We start from the raw sequence: 14,465 nt of genomic DNA on the forward strand, positions 1-14,465 counted from the left end.
CAGTGGTGTACTGAGGGGGGGATGGCAGCTAGGCTGGGGGGGCGCCACCCAGGTCCTCCTCCTCGGAGCCACCCCCCCACTGACATCCCCAGTGGCTGTGCGGACCCAGTCCCTCCACCTCCCATCCTCCTGGCTCTTCCACCCCGTGCTGGGCACAACTGGGAAGCCACAGGGATGTCAGCAGGGGGTGGCTCCTCCTCTGAGGGCCTGGCTGGTGCCCCCCTCAGGCCGGTACCCAGGGGCATGCCACTGTACTTGCCACTCCCACTGTGGGGGGAAGTGTGGGAGAGCAGAGAACAGGCCCGCCGACACCCCCCCACAGGGTCCTGTCGCCCCCCTGCCGCCGACGGGGGGCTCAAATACATGTATTGGCCCCCAGGCGCCAGAGACCCACAGTACGCCACTGATAATGACAAACCACAAGATGGTAATAAAAGTAAGGATCATCACTGGAGCCAGGACAGGTTAGGCGTTTTAGAACTCACTACTCAAGGAATTAAATTTAAGCGTAAGAGAGAACTAGAATTATGAAATGCACAGACCAGTCCAAAAGCTAAAATAATGTCAGGAACTTAATGAACTCTGAAAGAATAAAATTACAGAGCAGATATGTGCCTTGCCTATTGTGACAGGAAGTACCGAGAAATACCAACAACGACAATAACACAAGTGTGTGTGAGAAAGAGAGTGTGTTGGGGAGAGTGTGTGAGCGAGACCATGTGTGTGTGTGTGTGAGAGAGAGTGTTGGTTGGTGTGTGTCTGAGAGAGAGAGAGAGTGTGTGTGTGTGTGTGTGTGTGTGAGAGAGTGTGTGGGGGGGTGTGTGTGTGGGAGACTGTGTGTGTGCCTGAGTGAGCGTATCTGCTGTCTCTTTAAGCCTAGCCCTGAGGAGCCTGATTGCTTGTTCAGTACAGCAGCAGTCGCAGCGCCCACACCAGCACAGACAGGTGAAGACCAGGTACACAAATACGGGAGAGGGAAACCCCAGCATCAGCCCTCCACCTCGCTCTGTGCGGCAGATCAAGCAGCTTGGGCAGCAGCAGCTCCATGGGGGCTGCAGATGGGTGGGGAGGGAAGCAGGGCAGTGTTTTTCCTCCTGCTGCAAACATCACCCAAATGTGGTACAAAACCTGGAGGGGGGGGGGAGGGCAGGTGCCTCCTCTGCCCTCTCTAAATGCACCCCTGATTGACATGCACTGGTGTTTGTTAGCACTTTTTGATGCCGTTCTTTAGTCAGTTGTCAAGCAAAACTGCTTTTAAGGTTAGCCAGAGGGTCTTTGGAAGGGTCAGGCTGAGGATACTCTGGACTTTCCCAAATGTAACTGACCCATTTTGAATAAAAAGGAAGGAGGATCTTTGTTACAGGAGAAATGGAGCCTAGCTGCCTTTGCTGGCGTCTGTATGAAGTAGACAACATTTCAGGGTTATGTTCTGCAAAATAATATTGGTGTCTGAGGGCCTTTAGGCCATCAGTTTCTGGAGGGGAACCATGAGTATTGTGCTGAATGCACCATTTTCTCTGGGTTTTGCCTCCAGTCTTTTGGGGTTTTTTTACTATAGAACCCAGAGTAGACACCAATAAGTTGTCAGAATAGTCACCAATCCCTTTTATCCCATCTTAAAGACATATAGGAGATCTGCCAGGGAAAGGTAACGTACAACAACACAAATAAATGCAAGTCCCACCGGTGGGCTATGTGCTGTGTGTTGTTTCTTGCTCTGTTCTCTTATTCCATTTCTTAATCCCAGTGATTCCTGGTCTTCTTGTGATGTGATGCTCCCTAGGTTATGAGGCACTTCACTGCCTCTTGCCCCTAGCACGAGGAAGTCTTGTCTGCACCTGCTGTGACTCAGCTCCCTGAAACCACCAGCCTCTGGCAGCACACGCCCTATGTCCAGGCCTCCATAGGCCTCGCTCCGTGTGCTGTTTAATGAATGGCACACATCAACCCCTGAGCCCTCCTTGCGTGTTCCCTGTAGTGTCATAGAATCGTAGAATAGTCGAAGATTAGGGTTGGAAGGGACCTCAGGAGGTCATCAAGTCCAACCCCCTGCTCAAAGCAGGACTAACCTCAGCTAAATCATCCCAGTCCCTTATCCACTGAACACTCACAGAAATATCCGGCCTGCTATTACCAGAGGAATAGTGTACACACCAGGTTGTAAGATTCAGCTCAGGACCTGCACTTCGCTGAACATCACAGAACTGGGGTATATTTATAGGGAACACGAGAATCAATTAATGATCAAAGACTAGAGATTCAGGAGATGGTGAGTGAGAATGTTGGAAATAAATTGTTACATATCAAGCAAAATCATAACATGCTTTCTGGAGATTAAAAATTAGCAGGTTAACCTCCTGACTAAAGAAATTTATCTCATTCAAAGTCCTCTTCAGTGTTGCCAAACAAGGCTGGCTGACATCCCATTTTCATGCATGCAAATGAGCTATCTGTTTACTTCCTAGGTGCAGGATGAAGGCGGATCTTTGCCATTTAGATCCAAAGTTAATTGATTTTGCTAATCTGAAGCTCTGCAAGGGGGTTGGATCTCAGAGCCCAGGTTCCAGCCTGAGGCCAAATGTCTACATTGCTATTTTTAACCCTGCAGCCCAAACCCCTCCTGATCCTGAGTCATGTGACCCAGGCCCTGAGACTCAGTGCCACAGGTTTTTTATTGCAATTCTGGGCCCCAGGAAAGAATGGTCCCATCCTGCCTCTTCTGCCCGTGGCCCCGCCCACAGTCCACCTTGCTGTGTCCCAGACCCCCCTCCCCCACTTCACGCCAGGCCCCACCCCCAGGGTGGAGGGTGGAGAGGAGGGATGCAAGCAGCGAGCAAGGCGGGGAGGCTAAGAGGAGGGGGGAAGGAGTGACATGGCGAGCGGTGCAGCTAGGTGAGGCCGGGGGTAGAGCAGGGGCAGGGCCACAGGCCTGTACCCTTTTAAATTGCCAGGCCCCTGGGCAATTGCCCTCTTACCCCTGGCGGCAGGCCTGGCAGTATGGACTAACCCTTAGTGATTTGCTCAAAGTCACATGAAAGAGTGTATGGCGGAGCCAGAAATAAACTACTGCTTAGCATTTACCTCTGCTGTGCTCTGGTTGCCTTTCTCCTGAGCGTAGATTTTTCCTATTTCTGCAGTATAGTGGGATGGACATGGGGGGAGAGTCTGCTGGCTTCCTGGTGGCCTGGCCTGGTGCTATGGATTAATATCTTGATGAGCTGGGTGCTAGTTTTCGGTTAGAAACCTTTGTATGCATTATACTATCAGTATATGTAGTTCAGTGTGCTAACCGTGACCTAGGAATGATTTTCAAAATGCTCAGTCTCAGCCTAGCTCTGTCCCCACTTAAGTGACTGGAAGTTTCACCACTGGTTTCAATGGGAGCAGAATTAGATCTATGCAGAGCGCTTTTGAAAATCCCGCCCACCGTAAACCATTTCAGCCAGTGGAATTAACGTCCGCAGTTTGTTTAAGAGAATTGGTCCCTTCTTTACCCAGCACTGCAGACCTCTATTCTAAAATATATCACACTTCCTACATATCTGCTACTGAGAGATGGGTTTCCCAAAAAATGTTCCCAAAGGGAGTTATTGCTCAGAGCTTGCTCGGTGGAAAACTCCTTACAACACCTCCGGATCTTGCCATGAATTAATGGGCTGTTTTGAATATAGTTGCCAAGGACATTATTTTACACACAAATGTTGCTGGGAAATGGTTCACATCATACACGGCTGGTGAAGGTATTCATGGGGGGACTGAGCCCAGCCCACGCTAATCCCACCGTGGGGCTCCTGTCTCGCAGGGCTGGACCCAGCTCTCTGCTCTGGCTCATTGATTATCACTGATCGCAGATTTGGAGGAGCCAGCCACAATGTCACTTGATGTGTGTGTCGGCATGGAGGCTTTGCACTGCCCCGTCCCCTTCTCTCCCCATCCCCTCAGGATCCTCCCTCCACCAGGGTCCCCTTTCTCTCCTCCAACACTCTCAGGATCTCCCTTTTCCCCAGGATCCGCCTTCTCCTCCCCAATCACCTCAGGAGCCCTCTTTCCCGGGATGCCCCCTTCTCCCATCCCATTTACCTCAGGATCCCTCCTTTGCCCCAGAACCCCCACTTTATCCCAATCATCTCAGGATCCCCCCAGGACCTCCATTCGCCCCACAATCACCTCAGGATTCTCCCCTCCCCTGGAACTCCGCTCTGCCCCTAAATCACCTCAGGATCCCGCTACCCCGGGGCCTTTTCCCATGCAAGGGAGGCCCTCCTCCACATGATATCTCACCCAACCCCTCCCTGCCTTCTTCCTGGCACTGCTGCACACAGCTTCGCCTGCTGAGCCAGGCCTGTGTGCTGGTGGTGGGGTGGCTCAGAAAATGACAAATGAGAGAGAGATTTGGTGGTGCGGGGTGGCTGAGCCCCTAGCCACATGCTGCACACACTTCTCTCTTGAGTGTTTTTTATTCCTGTGGATAGAAATCCAGAGATGACAGCACTGTAAACGAGCCCACCCCTCTCCTTGGAACTAAACCTCTTTGTGAGAACTTGTAATGTGTGCTATCAAATCAGGCCTTCCTCTGCCCATGTCTGGGCCTCATCTAATTTCTGGAGGGACCATCTCCAGGCTGCTTAATCTCACTGACCAATCAGTCTTTTTCTGCTCTGTAGGGCCTGCCACAAAAAATGCCAACTCTGCTGGTATTTTGTGGGAGGTGAGCGCCTGTTTGCTAAGAATTAGACTGAGCCCACCAACTCACAGAGGTCACTGAATAGTCATTGGGACTTTTGGCCGCTACTAACTGTGGCCCGTGTTGCTGTCCTTATTTATAATACCCTAAATAGGTAATACTCGTAGTAGAAAATACAATTACAGATGTGAAATCCTGTCCCAACTGAAGTCAGTGGCAAAAGTCCTATTGATTTCCCCCAGGGTCTGCGAGCTGTAGAATTCACATCCAGCAAATCTTTACTCAGGCAACTAGTTCTCATGCTAGTGAGCTCACTGAAGTCAATGGGAAGAATTTGATTTCTTTGAGGCTGCTAGGTTGAGTGAGGGTTTTCAGGAGAGGGGCCTGATGAAGACATAACATGACAAGTGGTGATTGCAAACATTGTGGCAAAGCAAGGCTGGAGGACCATTGTTACAGCAAAAATATAGGGTATCTGTTGAAGATGATGCATATGTCAGAGAGATCTGACATCAGTGGGTTTTTTTCCTTCCACAGACAATCATACAGCCATCCAGAGAGGTGCTTTTTTTTTTTTTTTTTTACCCCTGGGCTTCAGGATTGGTGACACAGCTCAACAACTACAGCCAACACTGCTTATTGTCATGTAAGGCCAAGATCCATGGGGATAACTGAGCCATAGATCCCAGCTTTCCCCATCGCTAACACCTCCCAGATCAATGGCAGCCTAACACTAATCCCTGTTGTGTGATCGTTGGCTGGGCCTATGACACTGATACCGGCCTCAGTGATCTGTTCAAAGAAAGGTACAACTTTATAAATAGGCCAGAAGTAATTTACGGTAACATTTGCATCTTAAGCTTCAGTGCCCTGAAAAGGGGCATGTTATGCAGAGCAGCTTTTCCTCTCAGTCCACCTCCTCTTCTGGATCAATCTTAGTCAGGTAGAGCTCAACTCCAATGTAGCACTAATATAGCACAATGAGGCTGCTGTACAGTAATCATTTTTTCCATATGTGCAGCATAATACACTACAGTGAAATGGACCAGTCCATTTCATTGTGGCAGATTATGAGCTAGTCCATTCTCATCCCCATGGGATGTCCAGTCCTTCTTGCTTGAACATAGTGATAGACTTGTTGGGCCCAATTCTCTGCTGGCAACACTTTACTGCAGTGAATGAAATTATGCCAGCAGAGAATTTGACAAACAGAGTCAGACTTTTAAGTAACTCATAAGGGTAGCTCAGCGAGGAGTTTATTACAGGGTTATTAGTGCAGCACAAAGCTAATATATGGCAAAAATGTGTATTCTGTTAAAAAAATTAGAACACATATTAGCAAAATATACAGGGAAATAGTATGGAAATATGTGTTAAGAAGACACATCAATATAATCAATTTTCTTTCCTTTAAGAACTCCTAACTGGTTTAGGACTGCACTCCAATTTTAATTTTCAATATCTACCAGCACTAATTACACTACATTCAGAATTACTGTTTTGAGCAATGGAAAAATTAGTCAATAGAATGATTTAGTTCCATCCTGCTTAGTGACCAATATGCAGCCTTAACTTCCACCCTAAATGTAATGAAAGGCAAATTTCAGGTCTGTAAGTGCTGCATAATTATTACTACCAAATTTAGAACAGCTCACCTGTTCACATAAATTTGCCCAAACACTACAGAAAAACATACAGCACAATAAACCATTTACAATCTAGTCCTGATCCAGTTAATGGAAAGATTCCAGTTGCCTTCTGATACTGCACCTCACTTACTTACACACATACGATGATACAAAACCACAATGTAATTTAATTTATGAAACCTATATTAATTCTCAGAACACACAGATATATTTAGATTGTCAGCATTAAGGCTACACATTACTTGTTCAGATGTTCTCTGGAAGTGACTGGAAGGGAACAGGGTGAGGTTGAGAAAGGAAACTGATGAATGAACTTTAGGTGAGATATGACTTTTTGTTTGCATTAATGGGACATACGGTCTAGTGTCTTTAACTCAAAGGTCATTATATTTTCTGTATGAGATTAGGAATATAGTCATTAATATGAAGCTTTTCTCACTGAAGAATTCCAAATAAAACCAACATGCATTGCCGTTTGCAAATGTTCTAGCACAAAATGTTAATGTTTGATGCAAAATATGTGCACATGTATAACATAACTCAAAGTATACAACAGTCTTTTGCAAAAGTTAACACTGGCATTAAAAGCTACTAGTTCATTTTTGAACAATTGGTCAGGGGAAAAAAAGCTTGTTCTGCACTCATGGTATTTCTTAAATGTCATTCCATTTATGACTTCAGTAGCAAGATTTGAGAAATGCTGTCAGTTTGAGAATGCAAATCATGGTGGAAGGGGAGGGTTCAAAGCGAAATACAACTTTTTTCAAACTTTTCTTTCTCACAAAATAAGTTTTATTGCGTCTCTACTGTGATTATATTATCACACGTATATGGGTCCACCTTGCCTTCTAGTGTATACATAGTAAAGTTCTATAACAAGGATCCAAGCCTACAAATACACACTATACTCAGATGAGTAATCCCAATGACTTTCAGTGGACTTACACACTTGAGTAAAACTACTTATATGCATAAGCATTTGCAGGAGCAAAGCCTAAGCCATTTTGAGGCAAGGGAGACTAGGGGATAGATCTTCAACTGGTGTAAGTCAGAATGGCTTCTCTGGTTTCAATGGAACTACACTGATTTCTACCAGTTAAGGTTCTGGCTGTAGTCCTCTGAGATGGCACAAAGACCACAAATACTAAGTTACCACCAGATTCTACCATTCTTGATCATGTTGAATAGCATCTTCATCCATCAATGTCGCTATTGAAATCAATAGGGCTACATGTGGAGTAAGGTGCCACTCGACAAAAATAAAAGATAACCCTAGAAGTTTAACAATTATTCTCATTAAGGTATAATTCTTTATGCAAATGGATTTTGTTAACCTGTAGGGGGTTGTAATCTTTGAAGGATGAAATCCACAAGCAGACCCCTCAAACACATCACAAAACCTTTATTAGTGTGTTTATTGGTGACATGGATTACAGAAACCAATGTAATTAAATAACATTTAACTTGAAATCGACCACAGACCGAAGAAATACAAGTCACACTTGGCAAGGCAAACTTCTCAATACACTGGGTTGCTTAGGTCATAATTACACTGCTAAGAAGGAATTTCCCTTACTTGATTCTAAAGTATTCAGGATTTTTTTTTATGTCTTTCAGACAATTCCTTTGGCAATAATTTCAATTTTTTAAGCTTTTATTATATAAAAATATAACAAATTTTCATTATATACAAACATTACATTACACGATATACAGGTTAAAAACACTACAAAAATAGCAGGCCATAGGTGAACTAAAAGCAAAAGAACAGGGTAGGGGATAAATTAAATACTGCACATTTCATAAAAATTACATTAACTACAACCAGTTTTTTTGTTTGCAAATACCAAACAGTACCAACGTGATTGGAAATCTTTCCAACAACTTCATTTTTAAGGCACATCTTGCATATTTATATGTACAACACTGAATCTGGCCAATAATTTAAGGGCTCTTGAGAGTGACCTAGTAGTGTACGTGTATGTGTGTGCTTGGATGGGGAGTGTGCTGCATTAAATCTTCTCACTGGTGTCAGTCTGGGGGCCCAGGTATCTAGTTGAGGGGGCTTGGTATAGGGGCACCCCGATCTCCTGAAGGTCTGGAAGCCTCCCAGGGCGAGGAGGGGACAGCAATGTGATTGTCCTGTCAAAGTCTCTATGTAACACTTTCTCGTAGACACTCTGCAGCCCCACTGTCTTGGGCAGCTGGGCCTGGTAGTAGTTGTCTCTGCGAAGGGGGTCCCTGGGCAAGGAGGTGCTTTTGCAGAAGGTGGACAGCTGAGCTGAGGGATGAGGAGACGAGTGAGGGTTGGATCGGCCACAGGATGGGCTCCAGCAGCGGTCCGAATGGCCCAGGATTTTACATTCAGCAGTACAAGCCCATAATCCTAAAAATAAAAACAAAATCTTAGACCTGTCATCACTGCAAAAACAGCCACATAATTCTGAGCTTATCAGAGAGTTATCACCGTGATCATCCAAAGCTTAGGACTCTGGGGTGGGAGAGGGGGGGGGAACAATACTCCTGGACACTGCTGCAAAACACACTCTGCAAGCTATCATTATTCCATTTAGCTAGCAAGCCCTAGCGCACAAGGTATGTCAGCAGGAAGAGCTTTTTGATAATGAATATTATAATAGGCTGGCTGCTTCTAATTTGCACTATGTGCTTGACATGCATGTGAACACTTAAGTTGTGAAAACGCTGGGAGGTATTCCTGCAGTGAACGCTGCCTTGGAAAGATGTAAAAGGTGTGATTAGTATAAAACAGGTACAGTCAGCTCAGTATGTGATTAGGTAGGTAGGTAGGTAGGTAGATTGATCCTTTTATTCCTGGGACAGTTTTTAATTTCACTGCAGTCCGTCTGTGCTGTGCAATGGACCCAACCCTTACCATTCTGCATGTGAGTGATGAGATCCTTCTTCAGGGCATCCCCACTGATGTCAGAGTCGCTGTCGTTAAAGTCGCTGTCACCTTTGCCACTGTCTTTGCCACTGAACTTTTCCGCTTCTCGGGCTGATATGGTGTTGAAAGAATGACCCTTCCAGATGGCCACTGGGGGGGTGGATTCTTTGCTATAACTAGGAGCAGAGGCATAGAGCTGGAGTGGATCAGAAGGGAGAGTGGGAGAAATAAGAAGCATATGTCAACATGGCAACCTGATCAAGACCCCCCTCATTCAAACCGCCCCATCCAGTCCCCCAAGCTAAAGCACAAAACAAGTACAGTGGGATCTTACCTCCACATTTGTTGCCCTAAGGCGTTTCTGAGCCTCGTAGAGACAGGCATTCGCAGTGCTGGTCTCAGAAGAGGAGACCTCTTCTGCAGGTGGAGAAGGGGCTGGGCTGGTAAAAGAAGCTTTGCTGGGAAAGGATCGTGCTTCAAACACATTCCCTCTGGGGCTGCTGTCCTCCTGCCTCCCCTTCTCTAGGTTGGAGATGTCGGTCTGCTCCGTCAGGGGCTCGTTGTTCTTCAGCTCGGTCTCCTTCTTGCGCTTGTTGCAGGTGGTTGCAATGGTGATGATGGCCACCAGCAGCAGGGTGCAGCTCCCCGCCAGCACGATGATGACGATCAGGGGAATGTCCCACTCCAAAGCCTTCCCCTCCCAGGAGCTGGCCTTGGCCACCTCTTGGCTGCTGGAGGGTGCCGTGGCAGTCACCAGGAAGTTGACCGTGGCTGTGGTGGCAAGGGGGGGCCTGCCATTGTCGGCCACGATGAGGATGACCTTGAACACCTGTCCCAGCTCTTCAGACAGGTCCCCCCGCAGCACGATCTCGCCTGTCTTCTTGTTGATGGCGAAGAGCTCCGGCTGCTGCTGCGGCGGTGGCTCCTGGGCCAAGGAGAAGGCGAGCTCCGCATTGGCCCCGTCGTCGGCGTCTCTGGCTTTGATCTGGGCCACCAGGGAGCCGGGGGGCGCCCGGCTGGAGACCCCGAGCTCGGCGGACCCGTTGGCGAGCACCGGGTGGGTGATGAGCGGGGCGTTGTCGTTCTGGTCCAGCACCCGCACCTTGAGCAGGGTGGTGCTGGAGAGCGGAGGGGACCCGCCGTCGCTGGCCTGGATCCGCAGCTCCAGCTGCTTGAGGATCTCGTAGTTGAAGGTCCGGAGGGCGTAGACGGCGCCGGTGGCGGGATCCACCGAGACGTAGGTGGAGACGGGGGCGCCCAGCAGCGGCGCCTCGTCCAGCAGGCGGTAGAGCACCTTGCCGTTGGGGCCCAGGTCGGGGTCCCGGGCCAGCAGCGTGGCCAGGTAGGCGCCGGGCGGGTTGTTCTCCAGCAGCGCCACCTCGTAGGCGGGCCGCGCGAAGAGCGGCGCGTTGTCGTTCTCGTCGCTCAGCCGCACCGTCAGCTGCCGGACGGTCTGCAGCGGCGGCGCGCCCAGGTCCTCGGCCAGCAGGGTGAGGTTGTACTCGGGCACGCGCTCGCGGTCCAGCGGCGCGGCGGTCACCACCACGTAGCTGTCGGCGTAGGCGCGCTGCAGCGCGAAGTGCTCGTGCCCGCGCAGGGCGCAGCGCACCTGCCCGTTGGGCCCCGAGTCCCTGTCCGAGGTGCTGACCAGCGCCACGAAGCTGTCGCGCGCCGCCGCCTCGCTGACGTAGGCCACCCCGGCGCCGGCGGGCGCGCCGCTCAGCGGGCTGATGCTGATGCCCGGCGCGTTGTCGTTCACGTCCGCCAGGCGCACGATGACTTTGCACGTGGCCGCCAAGGGGCTGGCGCCCCGGTCCTGCGCCTGCACGTCCAGCTCGTAGGTCCGCGCCCGCTCGTAGTCCACCGGCCCCTCCAGCGTCAGGCGGCCCGAGAGCGGGTCCAGGCGGAAGAGCCGCCGCGCCTCGGCCGGCACCTGGCTGCCGAAGCCGTAGACGATCTCCCCGTTGGGCCCCTCGTCCGGGTCGGCCGCGTCCAGGTCCAGCAGCAGCGAGCCCCGCGGCGCGTCCTCGCCCAGCTCCACCGTCAGCGAGCCCTGCGGGAAGGCCGGGCTGTTATCGTTGGCGTCCAGCACCCGGACGCTCACCGTGGCCGTGCCCGCGCGGGCCGGGCTGCCGCCGTCCTTGGCCACCAGCTCCAGGCTGTAGGCGGCCTGGCTCTCGCGGTCCAGCTCCCGCAGCAGCACCAGGTCGGCGCATTTCACGCCGTCCGCCCGCGTCTGCGCCTCGATGCCGAAGTGGCCGTTGGGCGAGATCTGGAAGCTCTGGATGGAGTTGGAGCCCGCGTCCGGGTCCGCGGCGATCTCCAGCGGCAGGCGGGTGCCGGGCGCGGCGCTCTCGGACACCTCGAGCGGGATGAGCGGCCGGGGGAAGCGCGGCGCGTGGTCGTTGATGTCCCGCACCTCCAGCTCCACGTGCACCAGCCGGTACTGCTCCTGCCAGAAGCTCACCACGTCGAAAGCCAGGATGCACTGCGGGGACGGGCCGCACAGCCGCTCGCGGTCCAGCCCTTCCTCGCCGATGCTCAGCTGCCCGTCCGCCTCCCGCAGCCGCACCAGCGAGCTGTTGCTGAACTGCTTCATCAGGCGGAAACTTATCTCGCCGGGCGCTTTCATGTGCATCTCTTCTGCCAACGTGCCGATGACCGTGCCCGGCGCGTCCTCCTCGTAAGTGCGGTATCTCACCGTCTTGCAGAGGGTGACCGAGAGCAGCCAGCAGAGGTAGAAGAGGCGCGGCGGACAGGAGAGCCTGCGCCCTTCCCCAGCAAGACCCATGTCACCTGCACTGAATTGCGGACCTAGAAGGGCCGAGGAGAAGCGGCTTTCCAGCCGTTAAGGAGTGAGTCTGCCCCTAAAGCAGGAGAGGGGAGGATGACTCTCCTGCCCCCAGATGCAGATCATGCATGCTCCGCTCTGCGATGCAAGGCGACTGTGCCGATTGCTTCCAAGTTGCCCTAACCCGAGAGGTGTCCGCGAAACCGGGGCGCCTGGCTCCGTTTATCCTGCTTCTAAAGCGGAGGGCGCCTCCTGAGGGCCTTTAATAGACGCGGATATGCAAATTTTGCCGAGCCGATCAGCCAATGGCAGGCGCTCTTTTCACACCGGTCTCCTGAATGCCTCCCAGAAAATCCCTTTAATGTGGAAAAGGCTTAGAGAGGAAAACAAGAAAGGAAAATTAGGGAATCTCTTCTTTGTTTTCTTTAACTCTTTTTTTTTTTAAAGCCAAGCTGCAAATGAGTTGGCACAGGGAGCGCGGAGTAAAATGCGCGGAGTGTTTTGTTAATTGTACCACTACAGCACCCTGCTGTTGAACAGGTGCCTCGTGTGCAACTATCTGCTCTTCGGAGCTAGTCGCTTAAAAACGCAGAGAAATAGCTTGCCCGGAGTGCGCGCGCCTGTATGTGCGATGATAGATTAATAAAGTGCTGTGCGCAGCGCATGTATAATAGGGGGTGACTTTCTTTCCGTTGATTTCTGCATGGATCAGAAGAGCAAGCCCCGAAACGAGACTGGGAAGGATTAACTGCGAATTGATTTCGTTCACATGTGGGCACAGAACCGTGTTTTACTCGCGTGAGATCCTGTGATCAGAGCTGTAATGTGCCTTTCGGGAGATAGTCCTAGGATGCTTTAGTATGCGTGTCACTGCCCCAAGTGCCTTTCTTAAGCCCTGGGCACTAGCAGGCAAAAAAAAAGTTCCAAATAGGATTTAGCATAAGCTTGAGGAGATTTGGAAAGGTTTCAAAGATCAGACTGTATCAAAGGCTTGTGAAGCCCTCGTTAGCTGTAGAAATATAATAGCATGGCAGGCTATCCCATTGGAGGCACCAATGTCTGTATTATTTCACGATGACAAGCCAAAGGGAAAGAAAGTTGAACAGTTTCCACAGAGGAGTTGGGCTAAGTTGAATATAATGAGCAAACGCCACATGTATCCATTATGTCCTTCTATTCATTCCCAATCACTGCCATAACTCTTTGACTAAACGATGATGGGCGCTGAATTACACACAATGCCCCGCTCATATTAAAATACATTTAAGACCTATCCCTCCTGATGCCCTGTTACGCCTATTTAGAGGATTTTCTTTTTGTCCTAATAGGGCCTCTCTGGGAAGCAACACTAGTCTCGTTCCAGAAGAACAAAATAACAGCATGAGGTTGAAACCTGGCACGAACCTCGGGGAACTAAACCATCTGCCCAGAAAAGTATGAAGACATAGCACAGCGAGTCACCGAGTTTTACTAGTCCTGCAGTCCGTGGGGTGACTGGGACAGCGCATGCACGTGCATTACATTGGGGATTTTTATTCTGCTTCATGCTAGGTCTAGTGAACAAATATCTGAGCCCGGTGGGGGAATGGCGTAAAATAATGCGCGCTTGATCCCAGAGACAGCCCTGGTGAAAGAGACCATTAAAATAAACGCAGCGGGAGAAGAGAGAACATGGGCTCAATAGTCGCGTCTGGGGGACTGGCCCTTGAACGGATCCCGCGTTTGAGGTCGCATCCTGAACCAGAAATACACGTTGCAACTCGCCCCCTGTGATCTGTGTACCGCGACGGGGAAATCAAACCACCCCTCGGTGCTTTAAATCGAACCGAGTGCTGTTTTGAGCTGTAAAGTTTGGTATCCGCCCTGCCGAGCGCTCAGAGCAGGAGAAAAGAGCAGACACCGGCTGCAAGACTGGGGGAGGAAAGGGGGCAAGCTGCGGGCTTTCTGCAGTGTGCAAGCCGGCCCCCACTCGAGTCTGTCTGTAGGTGTAGAGAGACACCTCGGGACACGAGGCAGCACTCTGCCGGCCGCTGCACTTCCCCTTTCTTCTTTGTATCCCTTCGCTGTGTGTTTCGGTGAGGAAAAAAAGAGCAATTGCCGTAGCAGCTGCAGCAGGCATTGTGCATGGGAAATACAAAGCATCGCCCCTGGTACCGCAACACCGCCCCGCTCTCGGGGCATCCTCTCTACTAACCTCCCCCCGCCCCGCCCGTGGTCCCAACACATCGGTTCCCTGGCTCGGTCCGTTGGACTAGAATGGCCGATTCTAGTAGCTGGAGCGCACCCTAATCCCTCTGTCACCAGAGAGGCTGCCTCCTTGAGGTTGATCATCAGGCCTTAATGGGACTCCCGCAGGACAACGAGCTTGTCACTGGCTAGTGCTTCCACGTACATCCCTACACAACCTCAGGCCCAACAGGCCTCCTGTGAGCTTTT

At 50.7% G+C, this 14,465-nt stretch overlaps 1 protein-coding gene across 2 annotated transcripts; it reads right to left on the reverse strand.

Moving 5' to 3' along the window:
- Positions 1-7,733: 7,733 nt before the first annotated feature.
- On the reverse strand, positions 7,734-12,695 carry PCDH8 (protocadherin 8). 2 transcript variants are annotated; one of them, XM_067562774.1, is made up of 3 exons: positions 9,814-12,695; positions 9,227-9,432; positions 7,734-8,719 (listed from the first exon to the last, which is right to left on the reverse strand). In XM_067562774.1, exons 1-3 carry the CDS (start codon positions 12,027-12,029, stop codon positions 8,346-8,348), a joined length of 2,796 nt encoding a protein of 931 aa, XP_067418875.1. In that variant the 5' UTR covers positions 12,030-12,695; the 3' UTR covers positions 7,734-8,345. The 2 variants fall into 2 exon arrangements, with proteins under 2 accessions (XP_067418875.1, XP_067418874.1); XM_067562773.1 differs by having other exon boundaries at positions 9,227-9,434; positions 9,573-12,695.
- Positions 12,696-14,465: the final 1,770 nt, after the last annotated feature.

The sequence above is a fragment of the Emydura macquarii genome, unplaced genomic scaffold (genome assembly GCF_026122565.2).
Source record: "Emydura macquarii macquarii isolate MOO-44397 ecotype Brisbane River unplaced genomic scaffold, CSIRO-AGI_Emac_v2 contig_2473, whole genome shotgun sequence".
In the NCBI taxonomy this organism is placed as follows: Eukaryota; Metazoa; Chordata; order Testudines; family Chelidae; genus Emydura; species Emydura macquarii.